The sequence below is a fragment of the Pelophylax lessonae genome, assembly GCF_965119305.1.
Source record: "Pelophylax lessonae genome assembly, chromosome: 11".
Classification (NCBI taxonomy): domain Eukaryota; kingdom Metazoa; phylum Chordata; class Amphibia; order Anura; family Ranidae; genus Pelophylax; species Pelophylax lessonae.
In genome coordinates this window covers 32,313,744-32,329,290 of record NC_138778.1, presented here as the reverse complement: position 1 = coordinate 32,329,290, position 15,547 = coordinate 32,313,744, and the positions used below count along the sequence as shown (strand labels likewise).

Below are 15,547 nucleotides of genomic sequence, written 5' to 3'. Positions count from 1 at the left end.
AAGAGCCCTAAGGCGTTGATTTACTAAAACTGAAGAGTGCAAAAACTGGTACAGGTGTGCATGGTAGCCAATCAGCTTCTAACTTCAGCTTGTTCAATTGAGCTTTGACAAAATAAATCTGGAAGCTGATTGGTTTCTATGCAGAGCTGCACCAGATTTCGCACTCTCTAGTTTTAGTAAATTAACTCCATAGTGTCCCCTTTTCTGTTTTCAGAATATTGGGAAATGTGAAGGCTAGATCCTACCCAGAGTTATGTTTTAAAGATCTGCAGCCAAAAACAGCATCTTCACTTTGAAACAGGGATTCTGTTTTATCCTTATAATTTAGAAAGCAGCAAATTTATATTTAAAGCAAAATAAAAGAGGGGTTTTACTATTTTACAATATAGTTAATGTAGTTCTGCAAAATATTTTTTGAATGTCTTTCCAGCACAAATTCAATTTCCTTGCTCCCGTGTTTCCAAACTTTGTTGGGTAGTTTGAGAACTAAAGCCCCGTACACACGTAGCGATTGTCGGCCGAACGATCGGCCGTCTTTTGTCCGGTGCTGTCTTGTCGGTTGAAAAGTGCTAAAGACTGCACACGAATTTTGTCCGCCAACAACAGCCAACTGCAGAAGTGATGTCATGTGATGGTTAACTTTCCGTGTGTTTTTTCTTCTCTGAGCATGCCCAGTCTTGCTCATCTGCTGTTTGTCGGCCGAATTCTGTACTGATTGAGGAACAATCGGCCGTTCTGGTGTTGGCCAACAAAAATTTTAAAGCCTGCACACCAGATTCTGTTCGGCCGAAAAGTCGCAGTCGGTTGTCGGGAAGCATCATACTAACAAGCCAACAATCGGCCGATCGGACGTTGGCCGAATATTTACGGCCGACAATCGCTACGTGTGTACGGGCCTTAACGCTACTTAAAGCACCTGTCTGTGGTTTTTATGGTGCCAAAATAGTTCGGGTGTCTTGTATGGTAATGAGGAACTGAAAGGGGGAAGAAAAATAAGAAATCTTCATCCCCTTATAAAAAGTAGGACTTTAAAGGCATCTATTGACTGATCTCAAGAAGAATATACACTTAGAAAAAATATGTATAAAAACAAGTTTATGGTACCAAAAGTTTCATATAGTTTCATAAAAAAACAATCATGCAAACATACATTGACAGTCATGTGACAGTATGCTCCTAAATCAAGAAAATCCATATGCATAACAAGCATAGCATGTTTGATAAATTGGATTCAGACCGTGGGAATGGTCAGACTTAACAATTTTGAGGTATGCAGGGTTCAATAGTAGTGGAAGCGTAATCAAAAAATCGCTACGTGTTTCGCTCCGCAGCTTCTTCAGGTGATTCTGTGGGGTTATGGCAGCAGAAGCATTAGGTATCCTTTATTCTCCCCATATGTGAACTCAAAGGGTTGCCAAGATCATGTGACTGTTCCAAAGGGACTATAACATATGTGTCTCCTTATATGTAAAGCCAAAATGTTTCATGCAGAGTGCCGATCCCGATATGTAGCCACCAGCCTCTCCGGGAGACGCTCGTAGTGTAGTATGGTAGACGTAGATTCTTCCTGTAATACTTGGAAAATCGGCAGTAATGGCTACACTGCTATCCCAATGCCCAACTGTCACTTCTCCTTTTCTTGGGATTTAGCATAATAAAGCAGAAACTTTAGACCATGTACAATGTACACAGCATGTTTTGGGAGAACTTAGAAGATATTGATGCAAACAAAGGTGAACTATATGAGAAAGCTATCCTCGGTGATAGTCAAACCCAGTTTGATATGGCATGTTCTCACTATTTGGTTTAAATTGGTCCCCAGTGAAGTTAGCATTATTGATTTATAAAATTCATACAAGCCTTTATAAGAAAGGGCAAGTTTGATGAGAAATAAGTCAATCTCCCAGAATGTTTTTGAGTAGTGAGAGCAATCGGGACACAGAAGGTTTACAGATACATAGGGAATTTCTATAATACTCCATGCACATAGGGTGGGATTAGGACTTGGGACTTCAACTCTCTAAAGCATTTGGATTAGTATTATTTATACTCAATTGACTTCTACCTAAGTAAATAGTATGGCTAAAAGGACAAAGCATACTATGTTCCTAAGACAATTTGTTAATTACAAAGCATAGAATACTTTGCAAAGTATTTTAATGTTTCTGAACTATAGCACTGCTTTTACTCTCTCTGCGTATGGAAACAACGTGATAGGTGTAATGTTCTATTTTGGGGAGAGGAATGGGTTGAACCTACTTCCTAACAGATTTAAAATAAACTAAGATATCCAGTAGGATCAAGTAGGGTGTAATGTCTCTAAAAAGAAGCAGTACCCTCCATTGTTACTATAATTCAGAACCCCAAAGTTATCCAGCAACCCCAATCTCCTGAAATGTTGGAAATCGAAAAAATTTATTAAAACCCCAACCTTAGTTTTTTTTTTTTTGGTCACATTGGATTAATTCACCCTGACCAAGGCCAATTTGGGCATAAACAGATTGAGGTACATTTTCATTTTTGAGGGGGAAAACCAACTAGGCAATGGCAGAACTTACACATTTCATGTTAGTGGCATCTCTAATGGGGAGTGGGCCAGGATCCCAATACTTTAAGGCAGCCGTTCTCAACTTTTTTACCCCAGAGGAACCCTTGAAATACTTTTCAGGTCTCAAGAAACCGCTGCTAAAACACATTAATTGGAGGCCAGTTGGAAATAAAGTCCCTTAGACTGGATGCCAATAGGAAAAATACCCTCATACAGTGGTGGTCAGATTGCCACCCTTACCGACAGCTAAACTGGTCCTCTACCAACTCTGGAGAAATCCTGGTTGAGAATGGCTGCTTTAAAACATCAAGGCCATCAGGGCCAACCTCTAAACTACCATGTTATCACCATGGCCTCCCTGGACTGTAAGATAATAGTGTCAGGGCATTGCCAACCTTTGTATCTTTTTTTTGGGTTTTGTTATCCATCTGTATCTTTTTTACATATATGTATTATCTATATTTCTCACTATTGATTATAGAACTTACTTTGTACAAGAGATTATAATGCAGTATAAATCCGCAATAATATTATAAATTACTTGTTTTTTCAGCTTTTTGCAAGGAAAAAGATAAAGAGAAGAAGCTAGAAGATGACAGCACAGCTACGTCTGTCCCCCAGTCGGCTTTCCTGGGGCCGACACTCTGGGATAAGACCTTGCCGTACGATGGAGACACCTTCCAGCTTGAGTACATGGACCTGGAAGAGTTCCTCTCCGAAAACGGTATCCCACCAACCCAATCCTCACATGAACTGAATTCTCATCAGCCTAGCCTCCCACCACCCCCAGTGACCTCACCTTCTGTCATCGATCTCAGCAGCCGAGCATCTACCTCTGTCCTACCAGGCATGGTGCCCCAGAACTGCATGCACAGTCCAGTGAGACCTGGTAAGAACATCTTCTTTTTTTTTTTTTTACAGTTATTTACTAAATTTTAATACAGTGGAGACATTTTCTTTAGAATGAGAATAGTTGACTGTTGGCTGGTCCTTTCTATCTTTGGCAGGATTGGATGACTGTCTATGTGTTAAAAGGGAAACCTGTAGCCTTTATAGATACCTCCAGCTACAAGACTGAAAGTATTACTAAACCCAGGACCCTGCATTCTCTAATTCTGGTCTCCCACAGTACACGGAACATGAAAATGCAATTATTTTAGTAAATATAAGCTGCTAAATACCTTTTCTCACCAGCAGTATATAGCGGTTTTGTGACTTTTATCAGTGTCTGGTTAAAGCTTGTAGGAGGAGCTTTCATTCTCCTCTGACTGGCGAATGCAGGAGCCTTGACCCTCTGTCTGGACAGTGCTGATCGGCCCCCTGTGCTGATCACATGCGTCCTCCCAAGAAAAAAAAAACTCCAGCAATACACACTAAACTGAGCATGTGCAGAGTGACTCCAAAGGCTCTGTACTAGCAGGAAATGGATTGGGGACAGTGAAAGATTGGGGGGGGGGGTGGTTTAGAGAATACCAGATCAAACAGCCTTTTTACACAATGTGGAGGATAAATCCCTTGGGTACCACAGTGAGTATAACAAGCATGCTTTACTGCATATACAGAATGATTTTACGGTTTGGGTTTAGAAACACTTTAAGATCTTTACCGGTGGCTACATTTACTTCAAGGCAAGGCAGTTTATGCATTATAGCGTATGCATCTCTTCGAGTTGGATTCTCCAGTACAATGTTGGGCTGAAAAGACAAAGAAAGAAAAATTATGATAACTCCACTTACAATTGTGAATTTGTAGGGGGTTTCTCGTTTCTCCCAGTCCAGCAGTGAGATCTTTGACAGGTGTCTTGCTGGCCTCAACTGCACTGAACTCTTGCCACCAGGGCAGCCATCAGAAATTTTGGGGCCCCTAACACAGTTTTAGGCCTGGGCCCCCCCCGGACCTGACCACCAACATTCCCCAACCATGTCATCATTCTCCTCCAGTCCCATGTATTACTTCTCCTCCATTCCCATGTCCACTTTTATCCCATGTCCCCCTCCTCCTCCAGTTCCATCGCCTCCATTCCAGGAAAATAAAGGTGAATGCTTTTAGTAAATGCTGCCCCTCCTGTCCAGGCATGAACAGCTGGAAAACAGGGGAGGGCAGGGTCTACAGCTGTGTGTGAGGGGCAGGGCCCCCTACATAGTGCCAGTCTGCAAGGGATTGGCAGAGCTTACAATTGAATGGGTTTGCAAGGACAGATGGCAACCCTACCCTGTTTGGGGCCCCCCGGGATGCCCGGGCCCCCTACATGTGTATGGTCTGTACCCCCCTGATGGCGGCCCTGCTTGCCACAAATGTCTTAAAGTAAGATAAGTGATAAATGTGGCTTACACATTACTATTTGGGAACCACTGACCCGTGATCGAAAGTAAGATTTTATTAAATGATTTTAAGAAGTTTAATCTCCCCAAAAGTGGTATTCACCAAATATAAGGAATCCTGTGGGCTGAATCAAATGCTGGATTCTTGTATTTCTGGAGGGGTTTGATTCCATGTAAAGTGCACGTTTCCCCTTTCTAGTATTTGTTGTAGAATTATATTAATCTTATGATGTTGTACAACTAGGAAATATGAATGCATTGGAGTATAACTTGAGCAAAAAGAGAATTTACAAGACCTTTGCCACATTTATTCAGACTAGTTTTAGTTATTTTGTTAGTCAAGAATAATTTCATAGTTGAAGAACCACATTTGAATAGAAGAATCCTCATCAAGGCTGACCATAACTGTGGATTTCTCGCCTACGCTTATCTATAGAAACCGCTAGCCTTTGTTGATGCACCTTGTCCTTATAAAGACATGGCTCTTGACAGCTGCATTCCTTAAGGCAATTCAAGCACAAGCTCTATTGGCCGGCTGTTTTTTTTTTTATTTAACAGCAGTTTGCAATAATGAACTAATGCTGTCTATACACTTGACGCTTTCCTAGCAGCTTTAACCACTGTCCGTCAGCTTGCGAATTCAATTGCAACCCACCAACAATTTTTAATATTCATACATTCAAAGCAGGGACATTGGAAGGCTGCCTTGATTTTGGCCCATTCAATCACTTTAGTGATAAAAAGCTGTCCAAAAAGGGGTTACAATAGTTTAAAAATTGCTTGTGTATTTCCAACCTCGAATCATTCTCATCGCTCTGATTAATATTTAAATCTATAGCTTGACTTGAAAATCCTTTAATAGTAAAGCCCTGCTTGGTTCCATTTTGAGGCTAATCTACACAAACTGGAGAAAAGAAAACAGAAGCAGTTGCTCTTTGCAGCCATTTAAGCAGAATTGTATAAAGTACTCGAAACCCATACTTGAGTAAAAGTACAAGTGCTCGATCAAAAAGTGACTTGAGTAGAAGTGGAAGTGCTCGATCAAAAAGTGACTTGAGTAGAAGTACTAAAGTATTCAACATTTTTTGTACTTAAGTATTGCAAGTAGTTTTTTTAAAAAATGTTGCTACTCAAGTACTGAAAGTAAAAGTACCAGTAGTTTTGAAAAAAAAATTACTACTCAAGTACTGAAAGTAAAAGTACAAGTACTGTGTTATGTAGTTATCAAAGAAAGAAGTCAAAAGTTTGAAGATCATATTGTTTTTTATTATTTCAAATGCAGCTTTCATTTATACACACAGTAGTCTTTATTTTCGTATGCGCTGATAATACACATGTTTTGAGCTTCATGAAACCTGCCATCTACTGTTCTGGCAGTGGTAATTTTTATAATTGTAACGAGTAACTATGCAGCACAAAAAAAAAAATATTGGAGTAGAAGTATTGAAACCATCGAAAAAATGTAGTGAAGTAAAAGTGGAAGTAGGAGAAAAAAATTCTACTCTAGGAAAGTACAGATACCACCTTTCGGTACTTAAGAACAGTAGTGAAGTAGTTCTACTTAGTTACTATACATCTCTGCATTTAAGTATAATCAAATAGCTGAAGTTTGAGATTCTTTTACAATGGTAATTGCTTAGTTTTTGCTCCAGTTTTATAACTATTTTGCATGCTAACGGTCCTTCGTAGTAGGACACACATTTCAGCAAATATTCTGTATTGCTTAGCAAATAGCAGCTTCATTGGTTAGCAACTGCTGACGGACGTGTTCCATCCATTAAAATTCACAGATTTTTTTGAGACTACGTCCTAATTTCCGGGTGTTATGCAATGGATGAGTCAGGAGAAGCACATCAAATGTATGACACTATTCATGTAGAGTGTATAAAAAGTGTGTCACAAAAGATTTGCACAGAAAGGAAAATGCATTGTTGTTCTTAATTAAAGGCAATCACTTTTATTTGACAAATTTTGAAGCACTTGAAGGCCCATATTTTGGTAACAGGGTACCAGGGGAAGACATGTTTTTTCTCTTTTAGCTTTGCAGTTTTTTAAGTATACAAGGGTCTATGACTTGTCCATGATTGATGGATATTTCTGGAAGGAGCATACTACAAGCCACAGACTACTCCTGGTCAATCGGAAAGTTGCACGTTGGGAAATGGAGACAAGAACTGTTCCTAGTAAAATTCCCACCATTTCTTTGATGGAGCCTGGGGAGCACCATGTTAGTTCTGGGTGCTCCTTTGGGTGTTTAGTAATTAGTACAGCACTGCCTGCATGGCAGGGGACATAAAATACTGAAACAACCTCTGGCACAGACATCAGGGCTTGTATGTTATGTTCCTAAAGTACATTTCAGGATAAATCTAACCAATCTTGAAAATGATTCCTCCCCCACGTAAGATCTATTCTGACTAACCTATGTAAGAAAAATGTATATACTTACCTATTTTCATGCCGCTGTGGTCCGGTCATGTCACCCGGGTCCCCTGTGCTAGCCAGCGGCAGCTGCAGGGGATAGGAGGGAGTGCCAACAATGGATGGGCCATATGAGCCTATGGGGGATGTCACTAGTCCTAAGTATTCCAGACGTTGTAGGAGCACTCTCCCCTGCAACTGCCACTGGCTGACACAGGGGAGATCACAAGACCAGACCAGAGCAGCCTTAAAACAGGTAAGTATATAAATTTTTCTTACATGGGTTAGGTAACATAGGTGTTGGCAGGGGGGAAGGAGCATTTTTTAGGAGGCTAAAGTTTAGCCTGGAATTTCAATTCAAAATTTTGGCTGGATTCAGCAATTTTTTAAATTGTTTGTAATGTGTGCATTACCTGCTGGTGCTAATACTGGATGTAAAATCTACAAATGTTTTCAAACCTTTCTGAGTCCAAGCAATCCTGAAGGACACAGCATACAAACCCTGATGAAGAGGGATTTTGTAAACCCTTGAAAAGTGTTGGCTGTCTTATCTTGTTTTTCTGATATGAAACTATGCTGGAACCTATCTCTTTTGGTGTGGTGCCTTTTCTGCTGTCTACTAAATTTCCCTCAGCACCTCCTCAACTAATAGGTAGGTCATGGACAATATTGGACATCAACAATATCTCTTATGTATCCACCCTTGACAATAGGTATAGAGCAGGTGAAAGTAGAAATCAAGCTCTAAATAGACTTACATAGTTACATAGTAGTTGAGGTTGAATAAAGACAATAGTCCATCCAGTTCAACCTGTGTAGGTGTGTGTGGCCGTAATCATCTCACATACCCCTGAATGTTCTGATCTTTGAGATGTACGTCTAAGAGTCTTTTGAAAGCCACCATACTTCCCGCAGAAACCACCTCTTGTGGTAGAGAATTCCACGATCTTGTAGCCCTAACAGTAAAGAACCCCCCACGTTGCCTGAGGTTAAAACGCTTCTCCTCGAATCGCATTGTATGCCCTCGAGTCCTCATGCAATCCCTCCGATTGAATAGCTGTTTTTCTATGCCGAGATCACCATTGAGATATTTATAAATTGCTATCATGTCCCCTCTCAGGCTTCTTTTCTCCAGGGAGAATAAATCAAGCGATTGCAGACGCTCTTCATAATTAAGGTCCTCCAATCCCCTAATTAGTTTAGTTGCCCTTCTCTGGACTCTCTCCAGCTCCAACACATCCCTCCTGACTTATTCTCACCCGAGCATCATATTGGACATCAGGGCACAATTGGGCCATATACGGTATGCCTCAACCCTTATTAAAAACAGAAGACTAACAGAAACTGTCAGTGTCTTTTTATAGCAGGTAGACAAGGGCAAATGACAAAGAAATCCAAGTATATTTTTTAAAAATGATGACGTCATTTATAACTAAAAGCTTTATAAAGTAAAAAATGTTCAACGACAACAAGACAACCAGACAACTGGCGTTATTTTAAGGAGAGGTCAGCAGTAGCACAGCACAGGTTTCCATTAATAAATGGTTATACTGTGTATAGATAGACGAATGGCAGATTTCAAAGTGTATTGTCCTTGTGATAAATCAAAGTTCCTCTATGTGACTGAAAAGAAAGCATGGGCTAATGTATTTGTTGAAGCACTCATAATGCCCAAGGTCTGTGTGTATTTATTCCCATCTTCAGTAGTTGATAAATTCATCATGTTATCATTTTTTTTTTATAATTGGAGGAAGTAGTGAACAATCATTTTAACCTCCCTGGCGGTATGATTCTTTCCGATTTTAGGTGCTGAAAGTGTTACAATTATTTTGCTAGTAATCCTTAAGGATGAGCAGCCCAAACCAACTATTTACATATGATTTTTTTTTTACTGTGCGTTCTTCTTTATAACATCTCGGGTATGATAAAGTTTGAAACACAAAATCATAAATTATAATATAACAAATGACTATAAATATGTTAAAGTATGTGTGTATATATATATATATATATATATATATATATATATATATATATATACTGTGTATATATACATATATATATATATATATATATATATATATATATATATATATATATATATATATATATTTTTTTTTTTATATATTTATATATATGTATATATATATATATATATATATATATATATATAAAAAGTACAGTAAAACTGCAGGAAAGGGCACTGGGGAGCATACTAATGTGAATTTATTTTATTTTGCAATGTATCAGTGTGTTTGGTGTGTTTTACTTTTGAATTTCCCGCCGGTTCCACCCCCCTGCGAGCGTTACGTCGCAGGAGATGGAAGGCGGGGCACAGAGCATCGGGAGGAAGATACACCGCCGGGATACATCGCTGGATCCTGGGGACAAGGTGAGTACCCTCTCTTACAGGATTCAGCGATCTTCCTTTCTTCCTTCCTTTCAGACTTTTCAGAACTTTTGTTTAGAGACAGTTAGGGAAATACTAGGGACAGAAAGACAGGAAAATAGCATTTATAGCAAAACAAGTTAATGGGAAAACTTTTCTTATACCCGATTTTCTTCTTTCTTAGAGGGCCACTATGTCCTTTCCAAAACTGTTGACTGATTGTTATATATAACATCCTCAGCCTGCAGATCAGTTTGCTTAGGAGTACTTTTGAGTCCATTTCTAAAGAAGGGGATTGTGTGGCCCCTGAATCGTGTTGGATGTCTCTTGCTTTGCTTGTTGTAACCAGCTACATAGTTACATTGTTACATAGTTTGTGAGGTTGAAAAAAGACATCAGTCCATCCAGTTCAACCTATGATGTGTGTGTGTGTTTGCTGTTAACCGTACATTGTATACCCCTGTATGTTGTACATTGTATACCCCTGTATGTTGTGGTCTTTAAGGTGCCCATCTAATAGTTTTTTTAAACTATCGATGCTCCCTGCTGATACTTCTGCTTGTGGAAGAGAATTCCACATCCTTACTGCTCTGACAGTAAAGAACCCCTTACGTATTTTAAGGTTAAACTGTTTTTCCTCTAGTTTTAGTGAGTGGCCACGTGTATTCCCTTTCTCTGAAAAGTTTATTCCTTATGCTAGGGTCATCACCAGCTGAACAAGAAAGACTTTGGACTCCTAAGAATTTTTCATTTTTCGCTCTCTTTTACCTAGTACACTTTCCTATCCCTGACATGGATTCAGGAACTGGTAGGCTTGGAGCCAGAAGCTTTCAACCCTGCAGAGCAGCTCCCGTGCTGTAGTAGGCATATCCTATGATGGGACAGTTTTAGGTCACATGACCTAAAGCTACATTGGCAACGCGTTTCAGGGCTGAAGACAGGGGGAGTCTTCAGTGAAAGTAGAAGGCATCAGCATACACAAAGCAGAGCCACTGCAGACCACATTAAATTGAAGTCCAATTTAACATTTACACAGAGTTCCCCCATTTTTTCCCTGTCACTTGAAGATGGGTAATTTAAACCAAACACATCAAAGGTTTTGGCCTCACAGAGACCTATCTCCTGCTTCTTGCTGAGAACTTGCACAACTGCTGAGCAACAAAAAAAACCATAAACTTGTTAGTTACTGGCTTGTAAGCTTTTGCATACCATTAGGTCATCAGTGGCAGTGACTTTTGTTGGTATAAATGACTACATGCTGTTTAACCAAATAAATAATTGGGATACATTTGGCCAAGCATTGAGAGAGATCAAAGGCTGCTGCTACCATTGTGTAAAAATCAGTTGTACTTTGTTTAGTTATTAGTGTATATATTACAAAGTGAGAACTCTTACACTCGTATCCTGTTTGAAAGCAGTATTGTATAAACTGTCATTCTCCGGTAATTCAGGGCTTGACAAATTTGCTTAGAATCTAGGAGCCAGTTTTTTAAATCCACTGCACAGTGCCCAGAACTGCATGTCTGGGGCATCAGGCAACAAGAATTGCTCGCGCTTGGTGCCAAGTGATGAAAAAAATGAAAATTGAAAAAAAAAACTAGGTGGCACTGAAGAGGCTGCTTTGATGGGCAATGATAAGGTGGCATTGGCAGGCAACACTGATGAGGCTGCACTGATAAGCACTGATAGGCTGCACTGATGGGCACTGATAGGCTGCGCTGATGGGCACTGACAAGCGGCACTGATAGGCACTGATGGGCACTGACAGGCAGCACTCATGGGCACTGATTAGGCTGCACTGATTAGGCGGCATTGATAGGTGGCACTGATATGCTGCTCTGACAGTTGGAACTGATGGGCACTGATAGGTGGCACTAATGAGCACTGATAGGTGGCACTGATAAGCTGCACTGACAGGTGGCACTGATAAGCACTGATGAGGTGGCACTGATAAGCACTGATGATGTGGTACTGATAGACCCACTCCCAATCAAGCCCAGCTGTCAACCTGGGAAGATGGGAAGATGATGTCGGAGGTGGACAGGCCGTGAGAGTAAGCCACGCTCATCACAGCACCGCCCACCAGCGGTCGCTGGTTTGCACATAGGATCGTGTATACCGCTCCCGCAGGCATCAAAGCTGCGATGCCAATTATCGGCCAGACCGACGCTAGCAGTGGTCATGGGAGGATCCTGACCACTGCTGCAGTGTAGCCCAGGCGCCAGGACGCGATTTCCAGTCGCCATTGAGACCTGGCGCCTGGGTTTTGTCAAGGCCTGCTTTAAGGGCTATATAAACTACGGTAAAACAACACAAGATCAATTTGTCTGTACAGTACAAGGCTAAAGGCAGCTCTGAGCCAAGACTCCGCCTCTACTAATCGCCGCTAAGTAAAGCTCCATGCATAGCTGAGAACGCCCGGATTATAGATAAATCTCTATTTAAATAGACTTTGGTGCCTGACAGGGCCAGACAATTATCAACAGAGGAGAAAAAAAAAAAAAGCCTGCTTCTTTATTTCTCCCTATCCCTTTTTCGTACGGCGGGATAATTACCAGGTCTCAGTGCGCACACTCAACACGCCCCTCCCGTGTTTACTTTCCCAGCTTGTAATTGAGACACGTGTGAGCACACGGTGTTAGAATACTTGTGCTCACATTTCATCTCATGTGAATGTGGATTACTATGTGTTCAACTGTACACATGATTCAGCCCTGTGCAGCCAGACCGTTCTGTGCTTGTGGTGTGGACAGCCAAACATTCAGCTACACATTATTAGTTGACTGATTTTAAAATTTAGTGTGGATAGACAGACAGATACACAGACAGACATACAGACAGACAGACAGATCCTTAAAAAGTATTTTTGACCTTCCCTCAATTTGCTGAATAACAAATCTTTGGATCTTTCTAATATTATATTTTAATTAAAAAGCACAGAATGTAATATTTCATTTCTATTTTTCATGTGGCAAGAACTCGTGCCATAAATATTCAGTAAGTAAGGCCACAATGTAAAAAAACCTTGTTGAACCCCGGGAGCCAAGTGCACGTAGAACGTCGTCCCATTCAAATCTGTGCTGTGGTTCGTAAATAAAAGTATTTTGGTTCTGTATCCTCCACCCCTTGTATTCATGTGTTCGCTTTTGTCGTATTATAGGCAAGAGACATTACACTTGAATTTAGAGATGTTGAATTTTTTGATTCGGGGGACACTAGAAGTCTATTTGTGGAGCTATTGATATGAAATACCTTCCTAGCCTCAAATAAATGGTAAAGTGTTTAAGGATCTCTATACTCACACATCAATGGGATTCTCCTTCAAATATGCTGTGAAACCTTACGAGGATTATTCAGCTCTATTCAAAGTCGAAAATTGTGAATTTAATCTTTTTTTATGTGGTGCAGCCTGTTGCAACCAAACTGTTTACTTAAGGACCAAAACTGAATGGCTTCAACACTTTAGGACACTTGTTCCACTCGGTTTATCTTAATCTGATTTTCAGGCAGTGCAATGCGGTTCGACTTCAGGAAGCTCCCACATATATACCTTTGGTGGGTCTACTTTTCAGGTCACATGATTCTGTACTGTGCAGCTTCCGCCCTCTCTTTTCTGTAAGAAGCAGTGGGAGGATTTGGGACCACCTGCTCTGCATATTAACAAGTCTCAGAAGTTGGTGTCCTGGAAGATTTATAACAACATCAGTCCTAATAATTTTCAGGAAGAGCTGGAGAGAGGGATGGCGCACAGCGGTATAATAAAAAACTGAAACTTCTTGATGAAAACAGATGGTAAGCAATGATCACGGGACAGTTTATTGAACATAAATGTTAAAAAAGCCACAAACCGGTCCTGGTGTCTTCGGTGTCGCAGAGGACACTGTGCGGATCCCGCTCCCTGTGGGGAGAAACAAAGTATCGAATCCGGGCAGAGATGGAAAAGGGATCCGGATGGTCTAAGGATCATTTGAGAGAGATCTCAAGGTGCGTGTGTCGGCCTTACACACAAGCTGGGTGCCGGACCTCTCGATTCCGGGATCCTCACCGAACAGCGTCACATGTTTCGCACGCATTGCGCTTTGTCAAGGACACGGCACAAGGTCACGGCAACCCAATGTTTTAGTTCCACGCCGGTTCATCCTTCTTCCTGTCTTCGGAAGCTCGTTCTCTGTGACGCTGTGTGGTGAGGATCCCGGAAGCGAGAGGTCCGGCGCCCAGCTTGTGTGTAAGGCCGACACACGCACCTTGAGATCTCTCTCAACTGATCCTTAGACCATCTGGATCCCTTTTCCATCTCTCCCCGGATTCGATACTTTGTTTCTCCCTACACGCAGCGGGACCCCCACAGTGTCAACACTGCATGCCTTCGCTTTTTGCAGCATGCAGGACCCATTTACCACCCGAGGAAGGAGACCTATGACATTGTGCGACTGGACTTCAGACACCTGGAAAAAAGGATTGCATAAAGATTTTTCTTTTTTTTTGCTCTAAGCAGGATGGATGGGCAGGAAATGGCAGTGTTGGGAGAGTAAGGGGTTACCATTTCTAACCCATATAATTTTCCCTACACCAGAACTCTCCATCTTCTATAACCCTTTAATTTTGCACAGTATATTCCCTTTCCTTCCGGAGAAGCAATTAAGCCACAAACGTTCTCAGGTAGGCCCTATGGCACCCAGAACCATGAGTCATGTTGCTGATGCAACCTCTGCTACTTCTGCTCCTATGCCACTACACCTTTAAAGTCTTTATCAGAAAAGAAGAAAAGATTGTCAGGAGATATTTCCAACCTACCCAAAGCCTTGTGATGGTAAAGATCCACCATGCATGATCAGATTCTCTGACAATTGCACCAAAAGCATTTGTATTGTGCAGTACGTCTCAGTCTACATCTGGCTTCTGCCATTACGAATGTAGGCTGTTCAGGGCATTATCAGAAGTCCGTTCAGTTCAGTAGACAGAATTCTGCTCTAGCCCTTTGAAGGATACAAAAAGAAACAGTCTTTTTTATTGTAGTAGTGGATCAACAAACAGACTTATTTAAAGCAATAATCCAGTCCCTCGGGGCACTGCTGGTGCGTCACAAGCGTCTGACCCTGGTCACAAGGCCTTCACAGTAGAATCGGTTCAATCATTTCTTAGGGGAGGCAAAGTGAAGCTTTCCTGAGGCAAACGGGCTCATGGCCACGTACTTAAAGAAACAATAATCCTCTTTGTGTTACAGAAAATGACGGTTATTAATGTGCTTATGAAGAACAAGCTAGCTTTTTGGATGGGTATTTGGCTTGGAGGGCATAAATGTGTCCTTATGCACTTATTAAATAAAAACCTACCTGGACACCCTTCGGTTTTTGATTTTTGATTACTGTTGGAAGTTTTAAACCCAATGCTGTTGGTTAGATGCCACACTTCAAGTATATATAAATTCTGGTTTATTAAAAATGGGACCCAATTGGAGCTGTTGTCAGTAGAGACCAGTTGGTGTTCATCTTTCCCTTTCTGGCAAGAAATGTGGCTTCTATGGGAGAGAAACCATTGTTACTAATGTGATTATATGAGAGGTGTGGTGAAGTCAACCATTGAGTTCTGACATAGTCTGAGGACCCCATGGTCCCATTGTTTAGTTTTGCTCCCATTCACATGTGGGTGCTTCCACTTTTGATTCTTCTTAATATAACAAAAATTAAAACTTCAGCAAGGAACTTCCTGGCTGTGTTCGGGGTGCTAAGCTTCACAATCCATTCATAATCCCAAAAGAGCAAAGAAGCTTTTGGGTGGTTAATATCCTTTCCATCTACCAAAACACACAAATGTAGTCAAATTAACTCTATCTAGTTAAAAAGCATGACTGCACATTTTGTTATCATC

At 41.0% G+C, this 15,547-nt stretch overlaps 1 protein-coding gene across 2 annotated transcripts in view; it reads left to right on the top strand.

The window, feature by feature from the left end:
* HLF (HLF transcription factor, PAR bZIP family member) overlaps positions 1–15,547 on the top strand; it is a 57,211-nt gene that overhangs the window by 4,963 nt on the left and 36,701 nt on the right. For both annotated transcript variants that reach the window (XM_082271756.1, XM_082271755.1), the window contains exon 2: positions 3,102–3,437. In XM_082271756.1, coding sequence (XP_082127882.1) covers positions 3,102–3,437 — 336 coding nt within the window. The remainder of the gene's footprint in view (positions 1–3,101; positions 3,438–15,547) is intronic.